Here is an 18,679-nt window from a genome sequence, read left to right as displayed (position 1 = left end):
AATTTTGTAATAGATATATTCTGTGTTTTTTGTGATTGTTGTAAGTTTTGTGTTTATCAGAATAAATATTGTGGATGAAAATCCAGTAATCCAAAGAAATACCCAACCTGTATTCCATTAGATTTGGGTTTTACGTAGAAATTATCATTTTGTTTATTCTATTGATCTAACATTTTCACCCATCGATCTGACAACTCTCACTGACCGATTCTTACAGAGCTTGCTGAGTCTTCCAAGAAACTTCCTACAATCACAGGCCAAGACCATGTTAAGAGAGTCTCATGATCTACTTTGACCTGCTTTACCTGCAACTGACCTAAATTCATCCTTTTGTTATCTTCATGACCCATCCAGAAGAGTGCTCACAAATTTGCTAAGTCCACCAATTCGTGCTCAGGGTCTGCCCCTAAATCCGCCAAATGACACTCATGTCCCTTTCTCTTCTTCCTCCTTGGAAATGAGCATGGCTGTCTTATCCTCTTATCGGCCAGCTGCCTCTCTCTGTGAAGGCTCATTTTCTCTGTATAATCTCACCCAGTTATATTAAATCAGTCTTAAGTGTCCAGTTCCTTTTCTATGTAAGTATCTACTTTTTCTCTTTCTCTAAATGAATTTAGAATTTCTCTAAAAGAATTACATGAAATCAATCACGAGACTGAAATAATATTGCCCACACAATGCATTAACGATGAGCATAAGAGCTGAAGCATAGGGGCGTCTGGGTGGCTCAGTCAGTTAAGCATCTGCCTTCGGCTCAGGTCACGATCCCGGGGTCCTGAGATCAAGCCCCGCATTGGGCTCCCTGCCCATCACCTGGCTCGTACTCTCTCTCTCTTGCTCTCTCTCTCAAATAAACACATAATTTTTTTACAAAAAGAGCTGAAGCATATGCCAATGATTTATTTGTATTTACGACACGTTATCATTTGTCTCACAAATCTTCATAGCACTTCGCAATGCAAATATAACTATACCACCACTGCGTTCTCAGCACAAGTTCTGTTAATGATCATGAAGACTCGAAGTCATTTCAAGGTTCTCTCGAAACTACACTCCAGGACATTACCATGCATATTCTTACTAAGTGTGCATACATTAAGTGATTTCTACACAAAATCTCATTACAGATCCACTTCAAATCTATGTCTTCTTGGATCGATGGGGACTCAGTTCGTTGCCATGTGTCATTCTGAGCCAACTGAAAGCCACAGCCAAATACTTCAGGACACCTGGAAATCACTACGAAATCTCACTCGAAGGACAGGGCAACACAATAAGTTTGAAGCCTCTCTTTAAACAGATGATTTGACCCTGTTGTGGACTGGTGGTCTGGTGGGTCAAAAAAGTTTGACTACGTTGCTAAAGATGCGTCTCTTCCTAGTTTCGGATCCTGAAGAGAATACCACTGAAATGCAACGTGAAATTCAACCCCGAGTTGCCTTAATTTATTTGGTCTGTTTGGCTACAAGCATCTCAACCAGTGTGGTCTATGAAATCCTACCCTCTATAGCTTTGGTTGAGTAAGATAATTTTTCTTTTTAAACTCTGCTATTGCTCGCCCCTCCTTCTCTGCTGGCATTTTTGCAGTTTGGACCATAAGCCTTTTCCCACTCAGCTCCTCAGAGTCTCACTTTTCTGGTGCTGGGGTTGCCCATGGGAATTAAATCTGCAGCCGCTATCAATTTACAACTGCGTTTCAGCTTAAGTCTCTGGGAGCCCTTTGCACGCGGATCCTCATCCAGTCGCATTTTGTCTAAAAAAAATGGTCAGCCAGGGTTTCAGTTTGAGAATGGTCTCCGAAGGGAAACTGGACTGGCGAGGCTACTGTAACAGCATCCAGCCGAACTCAGGAGCAGACAGGCACATCGACAAGGGGTTTCTGTTGACCGAATGAATAAGAAGACAATACCGAACTATGTTCTAGATCTCAAAGTGTGGTCTGCAGGCCAGCAATACTGGCAACATCTGGGAGCTTGTGAGAAAGGCAGAATCTCAGTCCAGAGCTACTGAATCAGAATCTGCATTTTGACCAGATCCCAAGAGACCTGGGAACACACTGAACCGTGTTTGAGCAAGCCTGTTCTAGACAATTTCCAGTACTTGTTTCTAGGCAGGAATCCGTGTTCCTACAGATAATGATCTCAGAGCTACTATCTGAGCGCGTCAGTGCAAATGAATAAAAGCATGCAAAGAGCTCTAATTTGGGTCCTTTTACCGGGGAGAATGCTAACAGAATGGACAGCCAATGTCAGCAGGCTGGTCCACTCCCGCTTTAAACATAAAAGTATTGCTCATGAAATGTGACTGGAAAAAATTAAACACCCAACTACTAAGAGAAAAATATTTTGAAACCCTTTATTCATAAATCCTTCTTAGGATGTATAACCATGTTCCGTCCTCCCTTGAAAATAAGTCAGGACCTAAACAACACCAAGCCTGATTTTTAGCCAAGAATCTGAGATGTTTATATGAACGATGATTAACATGTTCATAAACATATTGCCATGGAAGATAAGTAGGCTTTTGTTTTCGTTCATGAAATTCTGGTCCAATGTTTCCTTATCAGCTACCGCTCACGCGCTGTGGGCACTGAGCCTCCCTGCTGTGGGAGGGGACACTGGGCAAGACTGAATGAAGCCACACCGGGACGGGGCCCCCTCCAGCCACACCACCCCGCAGCACAGCTAGCTCTGGGCAGCACTCCTCTTGGGCTGCTTGAGAAGTTATGACTCCATGCTCATTTGCTATGTGTCCCTTACTAACAGTAGGACACAGAACTTCTACTAAGAACAGATTTTACATTTAATTTTTGGCACTCAATTCAACACGCTCTCCATTTCTCTCCAACTGTGATCTTCGAGGTAATTAATTCATACACTTGGCAGAAGGTCCCGTGTCAGAGAAGGGCTGCTTTCTGGCATCGGGTCTGCTATTTCTTCTGTAACAGGCTGTGTGTTTAGAAACCGAAATGTATAAAAGCCATTCAGGGGCAGCTTAAGGTTACCACAGAAGTGTGTTTAATGCCATGATCCAGATCAAAAAGCACGAAACTGAAAATAGGGAGTTTGACTGGCGTGGGTCCCGCCACTCCAGCCCCTTGATTTATCTCCTGGGAGCTGGGATCAGTTCCTGCTTTTGCATGAAACTCCCCCCACCAGCCCCCTTCCCTGGGCATCAGTGAATCAAGACAATGTGTGTATTCTATTCTCCTTCCTGCAGGGTTAAGCTCACCAACTTTTGTATTCTGCTTTCATCAAGCTTAAAGACGAACATCCTCTAGCCCTCATGATGTCCGCCCACCCACTTCATTTTTTAATGGACCAGAACTTGGACCACGGGAGAGCTCATCCTCATTCTGTAGGATCCATGCCACACTTGCAAAGCAGAGCTGAAGGGCCGTGGCTGGGCTGGGATGAGATTTGCCTGCTTTTAATGAACCTAGATATTAATGCGAAGACAGAAAGACCAAGAGCGATTGCCCAGGACCAACCGATAAACGCCCACTCAATGGAAAGAAGTTTTGGAGTCAACCCTAATGCGATTAAGTTACTCCCCCTTGTTTTCCTCGACCTTCCTCCAGGCTTCTAGAATCCTCTATCAAAGATATGGAGATCTGGGAACATCTTGCATTCCTTTGCCTCCTAGCTTTGTAGATCGCTGTGGTGATAGTCTAGCCAGGGGGAAAGCAAAGAGTGCATTTTTAGCCATGACCAGGGACACAGGCTTTACATAGCACCTGCTAGGGGAGGAGGTGCATTAACTGCACTGCCTTGCCACTCGACTGGTGACGCCAAACGTCACCAAGTCGTGAACTCCAATGGAGGAATCGTTTAAGATTCTGAGAAACCCCTGAAGAGCATCAGCTGAAAAGTCCAAGTCAAGGCTGCATTTGATGGCTCAACCCTCCAGTCTCTTTTGAGAGAACATTCTAGATGTGTGTCATGATCCATGCATTGCGTGCTGATGGAGGAAGAGAGACGGGATTTCCGAAGGTCCCCGTTGGCCTACACCAGAGCTTTCCTATAAACTGCCCCTAAGACGCCAGTCAGGGTGGCACATTACTAGGTCCGGTCAAAACCAGCACGCAAGTTTCGATGAGTCAGACCTGTCCCTTTTATGTCACCCGAGACCTCAAAGGACCATGGCTCCAAAAGGCATGTGTTCAGCAAGGAAGGAGGGCACTAACAAGAGAGATGGAGAAAGGGCTTCTGGTAGTTCTAACTGACACAACCCCAAGAAATGCATGAAACACCCTAAAATCATGACCGTGAAAAACAGAATGTAAAATGATACGCCTGTGTGCTCACGTTCATAAGAGTAGGAGAGACAGATCTAAATGCCAACTCAGCAATAGGATCATGAAAGAGGGTGCATTTTGAATCAGGCCCATTTGAACAAAAAGCAAACAGGAGCAAGCCTGGGAAGAGAGGGGAGAGGCATGAACGAAGCAGGGAAACGTCCCTGTGTGCATTCCTTCAAGGTCGATCCCTGCCTCCACCTGTGCACAGAAGTCACTCTCTTCTCCAAGGTCAAACCCCTGAATCTGGCTTTCAGCAAATAGTTCTGGCTTGTGAGGTCTGATTCAAATTCTTTATAGCTCATTTCCCAATATGTGTGTATCTCCCTCGACATTCATAATGGCAGTCATCAAAACAGGGATTTTTGATACCAACTGCATCTCAGAAACATACTTCACTGGTAAGGAGATATGGACGTCATCCCTGCCAGATGATGGCTCCAAGGAAGAGCCTTATCAGGGCTTTGTGCAGTGCATCTGACTTTGCAACCTGTCCTCCCCGTGGCCGAAGCACAGAGGGGTGTTCCCGAATCACCTCCTAGCCCCTCCCTCTCCATACACCTGGGAGGCCATATTTTCCAAATCTACTATATCCTAAAATATGAAAAAGAAGTAGTTCCAGGATCCACTGTCCTATGTAGCAATAAGCAACCAGCTAGCTGGTCTGACCATTGGGCTGTACCAATGGATTGGCCAAGGTTGTGATCTTTTGACAAAACTCCAACACTAGCTCAGAGTCCCTGGATTTTGCAACTCATTCAGGGGCATCTATGAGGCAGCTTCAAAGAAACAAGCAAGCAAGCAAGCAAGCCCTGGACGCACGTCTTACATGGCTTTTATTTTTTTAAGTATGGATGGAAATGCTTTTTAAATGCTCATGAAACCACTGTGATTTTCCTACACTTCCGTTGGTTTTCCCAAGAATGCATTTATTAGAGGTAAATGGTGGGGTTCTTCGAGGTCTAGTTCACTCTAGACCCTGGGTCTTGTCCCCAGTTAAATGGCCTGGGAAGTCTCTAACAGGATAGAGATAACTAAGCAGCTTGGCTAAGCCTTTCCGCCATGTTCCCCAGGAGCAGGGCAGTAAACCCTTCCTCCGAGGTTAGAGAAGAGGGTAATCGCCAGCCTGAAGGCACTAAGGCGGTAACAGGGAAGTGTCTGGGCGGGAGCAACTCCGAGAAGCTTCTTCACTGATGCTATCGAGCTCACTGATCCCCAGTCTTTCTCGTTGCAAAGAAACAGCAGTGCCAAGCTTAGCGCCCTAGACGAATTCAAAATGAGTCTGTGTAGTCTGGACATGAGCCAGAGGTCAAAGGGTGACAGCTTGGGTCTAGGAAGACATGAGCCTCAGATCCACGAACAGATATGGAAAGTCCAGCCCGCTGCCCTGAATCGCCATGTCCTGAGCTGGCAGGCTGCCCCGTTACCATTCCAGGACCCAGTGAGGGGACAGAAGTCTACACCATGCATGTGCTCTCCCTCCTTCTCCACCTGCAAACATCTAATCCTCCATTGGCCTGTGGCCCTTCCTCGGGAGAGCGTCCTCCTTCCATTCATGCGAGGTACATTTGCAAGCCCTCCTGCTCCTACAGTCTCTGCTGTTAGAGGCAGGTCACGTGTGCGTGTCTGTCTCTGGCTCTATGACACTAGCCCTTAAGGTTAAATATGTATGTGTGCGAGTCTATCTCCGGCTCCAGGCGGCTCTACTGAAACATCGAGAACTTTCGGTGAAATGTGTATGTGCTCCTATGAGCTGGTTCCCGTTGTACCTCCATGGCTGGCACACAGGAAGGACTCCCTGGACATCTGTGGAATGAAGAGGCCAGCTTTCTGAAGGCACGATGCTTTCTGAAGTCTGGCTCGTCCTCAACCTCCCAGAATGTCACATTGTCCTTGTCACTAATAAGCCCTGGATAATATTTATTTTTTCATAGATGATATTAACCAATTACCTAGAGAAACCCTCAGGACAGGCATGAAGTAAGAGTCTGATGTCAATTGTGTCTATTACATGCCTCTGCTGAAGGACTGTCCCTTGTGACATGCTGGAAATCTGTCCCTACCGCTAAGGGGATTCCTGTGCTTCATGTGTTCCCCCGAGGACGTAAGTCCTTCCATTACCTCGAAAGCAGACGGATTCCTTACTGCCAGGCACCCGGGGGCCATCTTTGCCCATCTGTCTTTTAAAGCAGCTCGCTAAGGGGCTGGTCTGCTTTGAATTCTGCGCTCAGGGACCTTGAGTGTGATCTTTGAAATGGGCTGCTCGAATCTAGGCTCCCGATCCACAGAGGCAGAATGAGACAGCTCAGGACTCCCTTCGAGACCCAGGATCCGCTCCCTCTGACTCACGTGACTTAGGTCACGGATCTCACGGGGCATCCTGGGATGTCTCTCAAGAAACAGATCACGCAGGGGGCTTTTCGTACCTGGCCTAGTTGTAATTCTTTGCGTAGTTTCAGGATATACTGAAGTATTTGGGAATATAAAAGCTGCACCCCCTGCGGACAAAAGGAAAGACAAAACATGTGAGGGTCTGTCGTGGTTGTTGGTCTCAGCAGCAGTGCCAAATCTACTTTGCCCTGTGACACCAAAGGGAGGCACCCCCCTTGAGCCTGCCGTTCCAGACTTTGGGGAGGAAGGGACAGGCACAAGGGGCAGAAACTGATTCTGACTACGGAAGTGGATGCAAGCTGTCCTGTGCCCCAGTGGTGATAAAGAGTCTTGTGTTACAGCTTCTTGCTGAAGCCCATCTGTGTGTCCCTCCCCGCCAGCAATCTCATTTTATTAAAAAAAAAAAAAATTCTATGGCGCGTATTTTCATTTTTAAATTGCATAAAAATCCATAAAACATTTGACAGAGCTCTTGGAAAGTCGTACCAAAGGATTACACATATGTCGCCAAAGACTCTACGGATCGGATTAAATAGGATTCCACATCCCTATTCAAATGCATGTTGCCCCGTCTCTCCCTCAGTCGACGCCCCTGTCGTTAGCAGGAAAAAAATTTCCCTTTCTGCAGTTCGGTCCATTTGGAATTGGTCGTCCTTTTCTTCGATTGTTCAATGTTCCACAGTCACGGAAGTAAGGAACACAAGAGCTTTCTTGAAACCTTCCCTCAGTGTTATACATTTTTTAAAACAACTGTGAAATTATCAGAAAATGTGTATAGCTCAAAGGTGTTTCCTAAGAGAAGGAAATTACTTTGTCTAAGTTATTTGTTATTTCTGGCCACAGGGTCATTAACAGGCTGTGTGTGACCTACGCTGAAAAGGCACACGACTGACACAAAGCATTTTTTTTTCTTACTTTACATTAAAAGCACCATGTTCTGCATATGGAAGACCAAGATTAAGCAGCAATTTCATTGCAACACTCAGACCTGGACTCGCTCACATGACACGTTCTAAAGTAAACTGCCAAATGGTTGGAACACGGCCATGCTTCCATGTGAGGCTGCCCGTGAACTGGCTTCTCGGCTTATGAGTGGGTGACCCACGCCTGGCCAGAAGGTTTTTCCCCCAGCCTGGGTGGTGGCAGAGGGTCCCCGCAGGCTGATACAGTGGGGTGAGCAGCCTGTGGCCATGCTTCTCTAATGGTCTCTGTCGGGAGGGAGACAGTGGAGGCCAGCCAGGAGCACATTCGTCTGCAGAAAGCCGGCTTCTACCATGAGGGGAGGGGGGAAGGTTAGCAGGGACGAAGCAGCCGGTTAAACTCTACTAGGCTCAGGCAATACATAAAAAGAATGCAGAATCTGTGGTCAGAGATAGAAGAGCAGGGATTGGGTCAGCCACTAATTTCATATCCTCCAAAATTATAACACAGCTTCCCTTTCAACAAAAGCTCACAAAAAGTAACAAATGGGCACTCCTTTCTACTGCCTTTTGCAAACGTCCAAAGTCTGTGCAAGAAGATTAAAGTCAAGACAAGTGAAACGTCCTAAAACGTTTCCTAAAAGGGAAAAATAAAACTCCTGTTTGTCCCCGTACACATTCCTTTAAGAATAAAATTGAAAAAAAAATAAAATAAAAAGGAAAAAAAAGAGAATACTAAGGGCCCCTTTGTATCGAACATGCTTTTAGTTTCTACAGTCAGCACAGCGCATATTTGGGGACTAATAGCAGCAGATTATTACCCAGCAAACGTGAGCTACGGCTACGGCTAAAGGCTAATTCTGCACATCTCCGGCTTAAAAGAAGTCCTTTGATTGTCAAAGGGAGTGGGCAGTGCTCGGAAACCAAAGGGCGCCCCCTGCCTGTAGGCTCTGGTACCTCCCACAAGAGCCTCCTGAGCCTGCGGAACCCCTCAACCATCCTCTCCGTTCTGCCTTCCTGGTGCCCTGCCCATCCCGCGTGCCACCTTTAAAGCATGCAACCTGTGGGCAAGACCCTGCGTTTGTCCTGTGGGCAAGGGGCAGGGCCAGCATTACCTGTGTTTCTAGCATGCATTAACCGTGGAGAGTTTTGTAAGGCTTTATCAACATCATCTGAAGTCAAATGTGGAAGAGGAGCTACAAAACAAAACAAAAGCGACATCAAAATGAAAAAAAAGAGAGAGAATTACCTTCCTTTAAAAAAAAGAAAAAAAAAAAGAAGAAAGAAGGAAGAAAAACACCTCCCCACTCCCGCCCTCGTATCCTGGGCTGCTTGGAAATCTCTCCATGGCCCTGCTGCTTGTTAGCGTGTTAAACCCTAGGTGGGCCCATATTTAATTCAGGGAGTAAGGGATCGGGATGCCAGGCAAAGCATTTACACCAGAGTTCACACCGCCCGCTACCGCGCTGCTTTCGTCTCCTGCTAACCATGCTTGACGTCTGAGAAATTAAAGCATATGCAGCAAACTTGGTGAATTCATGCCCCCAGGTGCCAATATGCCATTCCCATTCTGTCAGGTGAAGCCACATGTCATGATCCCAGATGGAAACTTCCCTCCTTTTGTGTGCACGTGGGATCTGGAGGGGACCTGGTTTAGCCTTAGGGAGGATAAACCCCATAATTCCCATCAGGTAGGAGCCTTTCCATCTGTTTCTGTCTCAGTTTGGGGCGCCATGGAGACTCAGTCCTGTGTGACCAGACCAAGCTTTGGCTCCCTTTGCCATGTGATCTTCTCGGTGGAGGTGACCCTGGCGGAGGCAACTGAGGGCTAACGTGCCTTTTTGGCTTCTGGGAAAAGCCCTGGCTGCTCCTCACCACGTTCACCTACGTCATGGCCTGGTAAGCAGTTGGTTCTGTCAGACCCTGGATGAGGAGACGGGTGAGGGCAGGAAGAAGCTCTCCACCGACTGTTGTGAACCCTCTCAGCCCAGGCTGGCCAGAACCAGCCCGACAGGGATCCCAGCCCGAGCGGGGACCATCTTACTCTCTCTGAGGTAGTGCAGGTGCGAGAGAAGGATGTCAGCGTTGTAGCTCGGGGTGAGCCTCTGGAAGTCGTCCTTGGTCATCTTGCATAGCTCCTTCCCGTCGATGTTCTGGAACAGCAAGATATCGACGTCCGGAAGGCCATATTCTTTCACTGCCCACTCCAGCCACTGCCGGACGTGGTCTGTACTCCACAGCGTAGGATCTGGAAGGGGATGGAACACAATCGATCAGCTCCCAAAGAGACATTTCCAGGGTGGAGCCACCTCCCAGACGGGATCCCCGGCAGCCACAGCTTTCCAGAGCGGCCCCTTTTCCTGCTCTGCCAGAAGAAGGGCCTCTAGCCCTGCTCGGTGACCCATCAACAGGTGTCTTGGGGGAAAGACAAAAAACGCCAACTGACTTACACGCAGAGATCATGGCCTTTAAAGTGAATTGTTCTGGAAGTCTAGGATTATTCACACCATTGCCCCCCTGGTTGCTCAGAAAATCTAAAGTTTAATGTGGGCGTGGGTTTTTTTTTTAATTATTCATTTTTTTCACTTACTTTGACTTCTATTTATTGATTTAAAAATGAAAAAAATGGCAACTTTCTTTCCTCATTAAACCACAGGCTACTTTAGATGAAAATAAAAAGTTCAAGACACAAATTAGGAAGATGTTTATTACTGTCACACAAAAGAAGTATTTGTACAAAATACTGAAAAATACTGACCACAAAACTGGAAATAAAGTATAGGTAAACCAAAACCCCAGCACCTCCGATGAGCTCGTATTTCTATGAGAGAGCTATGAGTTCCTTGCTTTTACCTACCTGGCACCTGCAGGGGGAGGGGACAGGCTGGGGGACTTTCACACCCCACATCATCCTGGCAACATCATCACGCTCTGCTGCCACTTATGGGTGGGGACAGGGTGGGATCCCTGAGGGCACAGCCCTGGGGAGACGGAGCAGGCAATCCCCAATGGAAGTACAGCTGAGACTGTCCCACACAGACGCCCCGGGTGGAGGGATATTTAGGGCCTCCAAAAACTGGCAGATAGGAGACACCCAGGCAGGGAGCAGGAGCCCAGAGTTCAAATCCCGGGGTCTCTCAATTTGCTGCAACCCCTGGAGACTGCTTCTCCTTTCTGTATCTGTTTTACATGTAAAATGAGAGCCTTGACCTTAGTTCTCTAGACAGGCCCTTAGAGGTCGGGCAAGCCGAGATGCTCTGATCATAATGAGTGAGAATCCAGTGTAGGGATAAGTCATCCTTTCCAAACACTTCATAGCCAATAGCTTTAGAACCTTGTTTGGTCTTACTGATGTTTCAGGCTTACTCAAGGCTGGGACACGTTGTGTGCCATTGGAAGAGATTTCAAGTTTACCAAAGTAAATAGCAGTAGCAGTGAGAAACAGCCAGAGAGTCGCACCACCAGAGTTCTCACCTCTTCTCTCCCTGCCTTCCTCCCTTCCTTTTTTCCTTCTCCCTCTTCTTCTGTCTCCTCTCCCCACTCCCTTTCACAGCCATATCTTTTCTAATTGAAAGAAATGACTTCAAATCCAATGGAATCCACCCCCCACTTTCCCTTTCTGAACAATCCAGAAACAACCACCATTTTGAACTTGATGAATACATCATCCCTATGTATATCTGAGTCCTGTTACCATATCAACTATGTATACAGTTTGTGTTTTTAAACTTAACATGAATGATATCTGATTCACTTTTGGCACCCACCACTGTATTTTCAAGATGTGTCCAAGTTAATCCATGTAGGGGTATTCAATCAGGTAAGCAGCTCTTGGGCCCCGTCACATGCATAGACCCAATTTACTGACCAGTGAACATCTGAGTGTCCACCTCCCTAGGGACATGTGAAGGCATCTGCATTGGTCCACAGCCCTGGCTCCACACTGGAATCACCGGGAGAGGGGAGCACTGAGCCTGGTCTCATCCAGGGAGATTCTTACTTAACTCTGCTGGAGGGCAGCTCAGGCACCGGAACTATTAAAATCTCCCCCAGGTAATTCTTACGTGCAGTCAAGGTTCAGACCATCACCCCCGGGCCTCACTGCTCAAAGTAGGGTCCTGGGATCTTGCAGCATCGACATCACCCAGGACCTACTTTGAAACGCAGAATCTCAGGTGCCGCTCCAGACCTGCGTTTTCATCAGATCCTCAGATGATCCACGTGCAAGCACGGGAAGGTGCTGGCCTGAAGGGAAGACCTAGATGTGGAATTGCTGGAGCGTAGGGCACGTACATGTTCAATTTTTCTGGTTAGGATGGGATTTCCACCAACTTTGTGGCACTCACTCTCAAGCAGCAATCAGTGCATAGAATGTGAAAACCAAGGAGAGCTCTGGTCCTGTGCCATCTACAAAACCTGAAACGGCAGTGTTGACAGGAAGGTGTGCACATTCCTGTGTAATCCAAACACACGGGAACGCTTTGTTAGGCCGTGAAAATGGAGTGTGTATACAGAAGGTTAACTTGTCCACCATTGAGTTCAGGTGGCTCTTTGCCATTGGGTCAGAATTTGACCTAGGGGGATAAAATGGTCAAAACTCCATACTGTTTTGGGGGGCACCTGGGTCGCTCAGTCATTAAGCGTCTGCCTTCAGCTCAGGGCGTGATCCTGGCGGTCTGGGATCGAGCCCCACATCAGGCTCCTCCACTGGGAGCCTGCTTCTTCCTCTCCCACTCCCCCTGCGTGTGTTCCCTCTCTCGCTGGCTGTCTCCCCCTCTCTCAAATAAATAAATAAATAAATAAATAAATAAATAAATAAATAAATCTTAAAAAAAAAAGACTCCATACTGTTTTTATAGAAGGTCTTCTTTCTTCTTTTCCTCATGGCCTGTCATAATTCATCATTATACAGACACGGAGCATATTTAATGATCCCCAATTCAAGCCCTCGTGCTGCTTGTTTTATGTGGAGGAAGTCATGGCCTCTCAGACAGAAGATCGTCCCGTCTGCTATCCTCCCCAGGTCATTTTTCTTTTTCTTTTCCTTTTTTTAAAAAATATTTTATTTATTTATTTGACAGAGAGAGAGAGACAGTCAGCGAGAGAGGGAACACAGCAGGGGGAGTGGGAGAGGAAGAAGCAGGCTCCTAGCGGAGGAGCCTGATTTGGGGCTTGATCCCAGAACACTGGGATCACGTCCTGAGCCAAAGGCAGAGGCTTAACAACTGAGCCACCCAGGTGCCCCTCCCTAGGTCATTTTTCTTAAATCCCACCACAAGGTATTAGCCAAACCCTTTGTAATTTTGTTTTGTTTTGTTTTTGCCTTTAACAACTTAGAAAGACTATTTGGGGAGGGGGGCTGGTAACTACTTCCTAGAAATCAGTTCATTCTGGGAATGCATTTTCTTCTCTTAATGGTTTAACTAGATAATCTAAAAATGATATATAAACATCTTCCCAAAAGTCACAGGCTTCATGTTAAAATGGTAAAATGACATCTTAGGAAGACAGCCAAAAAAAGAAGTCTAATCTCTCTGTGGTCCCTTGGCGTGCTGCTAATTGGTTTCCCTTGCTAAGCCCAGGGCTGTCACGGCTCATTCAATTCTCCTTTCAGGGACTCATGGGCGAGACCCCAGGGACCAATTCCTTGACCTGCATTGTTCTTATTACGAACATTCTCACTCGGGGTTGGCGAAACTGCCGTTCTCCTGTACTGTTGGCATGACTATAAATCGCTGCCTTTCTAACGAACAATTCGGCAATACATTAAAAACATCTTTTAAAAAAAATGTGTGCATCGTCTCTGAACTAAAAATTCCACTTCTAGAAATTTATCGTAAGGAAATAATAGAGGATGTGCGCAACGATTTATTTTCAAGGATGTTCTTTGTAGTGGTGTTTATAATAGCATAACATTGGAAACACCCTAAATGTCCAACCAAAGAGAACTGGTTAAGTGGTGGCGCACTTAGGGACGTTCCTGTGATACTTGGAAACTAGAATTACACCGCTGAATATATTGATAGGAAAAAATGCTCAAAGTGGATTAAATTGAAAAGTTTGAAAACATTATTGAAGCACATTTGCGAAGAAATGTAAATATATCCATGGAAAGAATTTCGGAGGGCTCAGCAGTAAGAGGTCAACTGTCGTCTCTGGGGAGAAGGTGATGGAGATTTTTAGATTTTTTTTCTTTTTCACTAAACCGTATTTTCTCTTTTTTTTCCCAATAAACATTTAGTACTTAGGTTAAAAATGTTTATAAAAATATATTCTGCTCTGTTTCAAAGTCAAAACAAGATCTTACAAAGGACTTGTATATATATATATATAATATATATACATATATATATAAAGAGTGCACGTGATGTGAGGAGCACTGGGTGTTATATGCAACTGATGAATTATTGAACACTACATCTGAAACTAATGATTTACTATACATTGGCTAATTGAATTTAAATTAAAAAATAAAACATTTGTTACAATGTTTTTATAAAGCTTTCAAGGGTATAAAATTTTAATCTCACTCTCTTATACAGTTTATTAATGGGATTGCTTTATTTGAAAAGAATAAAGTTACACAAAGTTGTGTTACTCCTGTTATCTTTTTGGGAATGGATCCCCACATCCCTGTCCTATACGTTTATAAGCAAAGAACATGAAAAACAAACTATGGCCATAGGATAGAGTAAAGAACGATGTTCCTTTCTGACCTGTCCATGGGGTGCCATTATTCCAGACCTACTCTGGAGGTAACATAACAGAGAACACTTTTCAAGAGACAAGCCCAATCTCCCCCACATGAAGCACAGGACTGAGTTTGCGAGATCCCACTGTCTTCATGGGTGTCATTCCCAACCACTGCCCATCCCGTCACCCTACAGCCACACACAACTGCCTGCCATCTCCGAACCAACGCCCCATGCCTGTACCCAAACACCACGCGCTGCTTGCAGGACTAGCCCCTTCTTGTCCCCTCGCCTTTGCTCACCACGTCCTTTGGGCATCTGTCCTCAATGTTCTTGAGAGCTAAGCACTTATAATGACCCTCTGGGGCTGCACCAGTGACAGCCCCACAGTGAGTCCCCCCCAGGACCTGGGCCAGGCATGGATGCTGTAGCCGTGGGTAGCGTTCTGCGGAGTTCAGGTCAGTGTGGTGGGTCCCAGGTCTCCCTTCAACTCCACAGAGAGCCCAGTAGAGTCTCTCAGATCTCCTCCAGTGTCCATGGTATGTCAGCAAAGCTTTCTTCTTCTGTCCCACCCTGCCATCCCAGAAGGGGCTCATAAGGTCCCACAAGATTCAACAGACCTCACCTCCTTCCCTGACCCCCAACTCTGCATGGGAAGGAGAAAGAGGAGAGGGCCACAGAATGAACCCCAGCCAAGACACCACCCTCGGCTATGTTCAGGTGTGCCATTCCACACTTTCGGCCTCCAGAGAGCAGTGTGGCTCAGGACCCCATCACCTGACCTCGTGATGGAACCTGCCTCTCCACTTCTATAAAACGACATGCCGAGTTCAAAGACCTCTGGAACGGCTCCCACAGGAGCAGGACTAAGATTCATTTAACTCAAATAAGAATTACCAAGCATTTACTGTATACACACATACTACGGGAGATTCGGAGGCGGCCAGGAAATGGAGAGATGCCAAGGAAAGGGGTAGCGTTTTGACCAGAAGGGTCTGGCTCAAGCATCTGACAGAATGTGGGTGACAGAAGCAGAGAGAAGCCCTTTAGTTTGGGGGAACGGTGAGAGCCGAGCTTCATACCCGCAGAGGCATGAACCCCCCGAGGTGTTGAGGGAGAAGTGAGAAATCGGGTGCGGCTGGAGTAGAGGGTTGGAGAGGGAGCACACAGACGTAGGAGGACGGAGGTGAAAGCTGGGGTCCCAAGTATCTTGCTAAGAAGCCTGGACTTTATGATCCAGGGATTTCAGAGTCGCTGGAAATGTCTGAGGAATCCAATTACAATTACATCAAGCACAGCAAACCCAGTGGTCAAATAAAAGGCTTTATTGGGAGCCGGAATACCAATATTTGGGCTCTGATTCAACCATTTACTAGATGTAAACGTTAACCTTTCTGGAACTTGTTTTCTTTTTCTGTGGGTAATTAAGTGAAATGTTAGGGGAATAGAAAAGTAAATGAGATAATGTATGTGAAAGCACTTTGCCAACAATAACATCGCAGAGAAATAATGCATCCAGACAACGGGCTTCACATCGCAAACTCGGCGATAAACAATCTCCTATCGCAGGGCCAGCCTCTTCCTCTAAACACAAAAGTCTGCTTTACGCTTTATTTTGAGAAGCTTTTGGGGATGCTTCTGTCAGATGAATCATGACCCGCTGAAGATAAGTTGTTTTGTGTTCAGCCTCCAGGCCAATTGTTTGGAAAACAGCTGTGTCATCAGTCCCCATGTCATGGACATCAAAATGGTAAACCCCAGAGCCCAAGGGAAGGGGGAAAAAGAAGTCATCTGTCTCCGAAGCCTCTTATTTGGGTCTTCGAGTCCGTGGTTAATAGCCACAAGTTTTACGAAGGCTGTTTCAGTAAAGTTGAAAGGAAAAGAAAAATAACACAAGCAAAGCAGAGAGTTCAAGAGTTGCACCGTTTAAATTACCGTGGGGGGGGGGGCAAGCGGTGCGTGGGTGGAGGGCTGAAATTATTTTTACATTTCCCTGAAACTGTTTTCTGACCTAGTAGCGTTCCACTGCTGCCAGGAAAATATTAAGTAGATATTTAAATCAGGCAAAAGGATATTGCATTGCCGAAGACGTACTGAATCTTCACGAAACAGAATACCTCATGTAGGCAAACATCCTGTTTCGGAGACCCCCCCCCCAGGAACGAACACAAGTCAGGTTAAGCAAGAGTCAGACCGGTGAGCATATCAGCCCTCCTGTCATTTTTCTTGAACAGTATCAGTGTAAAATATTGGCTTCCAGATAGAAAAATCACCCTTGTTTAAGAAAAGAACTACCAACAGAAAATGAACGTCTAAGCCATATCGCAATCCTATGAAGTCTTTGTTTATAAAACCAGGCCCCGGGCACGTCTGCCAATCTGCTATCCGAGACACTCAAAAGCCTGCAAAAATAAGATTTCACATTTTGCCTCCTTGTAGGGAAAGACTTCACACTTACGAAAGGAGGTTGAACCAAGAGAACTGGTTTCACTTTGGGCTTCACTCTACCACAGACTGAAATTGGCACTCAAAAAGCCTATACTCAAGGCTGTTCCTGAACCTTTTCATTTCCTAAGGTACAGATGGGGCTCAGTTATCATTTCGATAGCTACCGATTTCTAATTTTTTTGAATTAGTGAATTAGCCAGTGAATGAGGTCTACCTGACACCGATTTTCTCTTATTCTGGTTGTTCATTTTTTGGTGGTCGACTGGATGGCCAATTTCTGCAAATGCCCCTTGAGAGTTTATAAAGACTGCGTGTTTCCGTTAGGTGCAGGTTTCTACAAATACCCACTGGACCAAAATTGGTAACATATACCTAATTTTTAGGTCATTGATCTATCAACTGCGGAGAAAGGCATATTAAAATCTCTCACCTAAAAGGGATTTGCCTTTTTATGCTTAAAATTCTTTACGAATTTTAAGGTTGTGTTATTATGTACATACAAGTTCATCGACATATAGTTTTCATGCATGTAACTTTTCTATTTATAATGTACTGACCCTCAGTTTTCTCCAACAATGCTTTCTGCTTTCTCTTTCCACTTTTGTCAGGTTTGTTTTGATCAGAATTTGACCATACATCGTATCCCCTCTGTTTGCTGTCATTCTTTCTTTGTGTTAGATGTTTTTGTAAACAGTACTTAATTGAATTCTGAGTATTTTTTTTTAATCTAGCCTAGTCTTTAATGGCAACTTTGGCCTACTTACATGTATTGTTACTGATCTAATTTCTGCCACCTTACTGTGTTCTCTTTACCTTGCTTTGTATGTTCTTTATTCCTCCTTTTCAAGTGTCTTATTCAACAGATCTAATTTTCTTCGTTTTTTTTTTTCCTTTCTCTACCAGTTTGGCTGTTTAACATTCTAGTTCTATTTCTTTACTTGTTAATCTTTAAACAAAATCCAAATTTAATCACCAAATATATCCTTTTCCCAAAGAAAGCAAGGAATTCAGAAGTCTTGAGCTCTCAGCATCCATCCTTCATCTTATAAGATGATATTGTCCAGTGTTTTTACTGTACCCTGTTGTGCTCCCTACTTAGGAAGCTGTGGCTGTTACTCTATAGCCGTTTCTCTTTAGATCGATTCTCATAGCAACCAATTTCATTGCTCCCATTTCCTTCTTATCTCACTCCTTTCTTCTAGGATCCATTTTCTTTGTTTATTAGATCTTTCGTTGTTTCCCGAAGTGAGGATTGGTTAGCCACACGCTCTGACCCTTTGTTTGAAAGTATCTTTATTTCCCCCACAATTTACAGAATGGATTACACTGCACTCTTAACGAAGTTGTTCCTCACATCCCTCTGAAGTTTATTTTAAAGGACACATTGGTTTCACCAACCTACTAAATGAGTCTGTGGCAGGGAAAAAGAAGAAGAAGTTAAGAGCCCAGGAGAGAGCTAGAATTGTGTCAGTTTCTCTGAGCTCACTAACGATTTTCTTCCACGGTCCTCAGTGTTCTGTGTCATTGTTGAGAAGTTTGCTGTCCTTATAACTGAAATTGTTTTCAGATGGTCTTTTTTCTTTGCTGGTTTTTAAGTGCTCTATCTTTGGTGTTTTTACAGTCTTTCCAGAATGTGATTAGTGTGGGCTTATTCTTATTTATCTTTCTCTCTGTCTTATGCTTCCTGTATTTGGAAAATGGTCTTGTTCATCAATTTTGAGAAGTCAGATTTTATATCTTTGAATATTTCTCCTTGCCCATTCTCTTGATTCCCTCCTTTCTGGAACTTCTATTAGATCTACACGGCACATTATCATGAGCCCCTTCCCTGCCCTTGACCTTCACTCATCCTCCATCTCTTCGTCACTGTCCTGCACCCTGAAAACAATTCCAAGTCTACTTTCCTTAATTCACTCTTCAGCTTTTTCGAA

The 18,679-nt window shown here is 45.3% G+C and overlaps 1 protein-coding gene across 5 annotated transcripts in view; it reads right to left on the bottom strand.

Annotated features, from left to right (window-relative positions):
• The window catches only part of ERG (ETS transcription factor ERG), a 229,077-nt gene that overhangs the window by 10,453 nt on the left and 199,945 nt on the right, over positions 1 to 18,679 (bottom strand). For 3 of the 5 annotated variants that reach the window (XM_040621899.1, XM_008701909.2, XM_008701911.2), the window contains 3 exons: positions 9,653 to 9,856; positions 8,724 to 8,804; positions 6,724 to 6,795 (listed from right to left, as the gene is read on the bottom strand). In XM_040621899.1, the coding sequence (XP_040477833.1) occupies positions 6,724 to 6,795; positions 8,724 to 8,804; positions 9,653 to 9,856 (357 nt within the window). The remainder of the gene's footprint in view (positions 1 to 6,723; positions 6,796 to 8,723; positions 8,805 to 9,652; positions 9,857 to 18,679) is intronic. The other 2 variants (XM_040621900.1, XM_040621901.1) reach the window with 2 other exon arrangements.

Source organism: Ursus maritimus, unplaced genomic scaffold (assembly GCF_017311325.1).
Source record: "Ursus maritimus isolate PB19 unplaced genomic scaffold, ASM1731132v1 scaffold_4, whole genome shotgun sequence".
In the NCBI taxonomy this organism is placed as follows: Eukaryota; Metazoa; Chordata; class Mammalia; order Carnivora; family Ursidae; genus Ursus; species Ursus maritimus.
The sequence above is the reverse complement of the archived record's forward strand: the minus strand, read 5'-3'. Positions and strand labels throughout refer to the sequence as shown.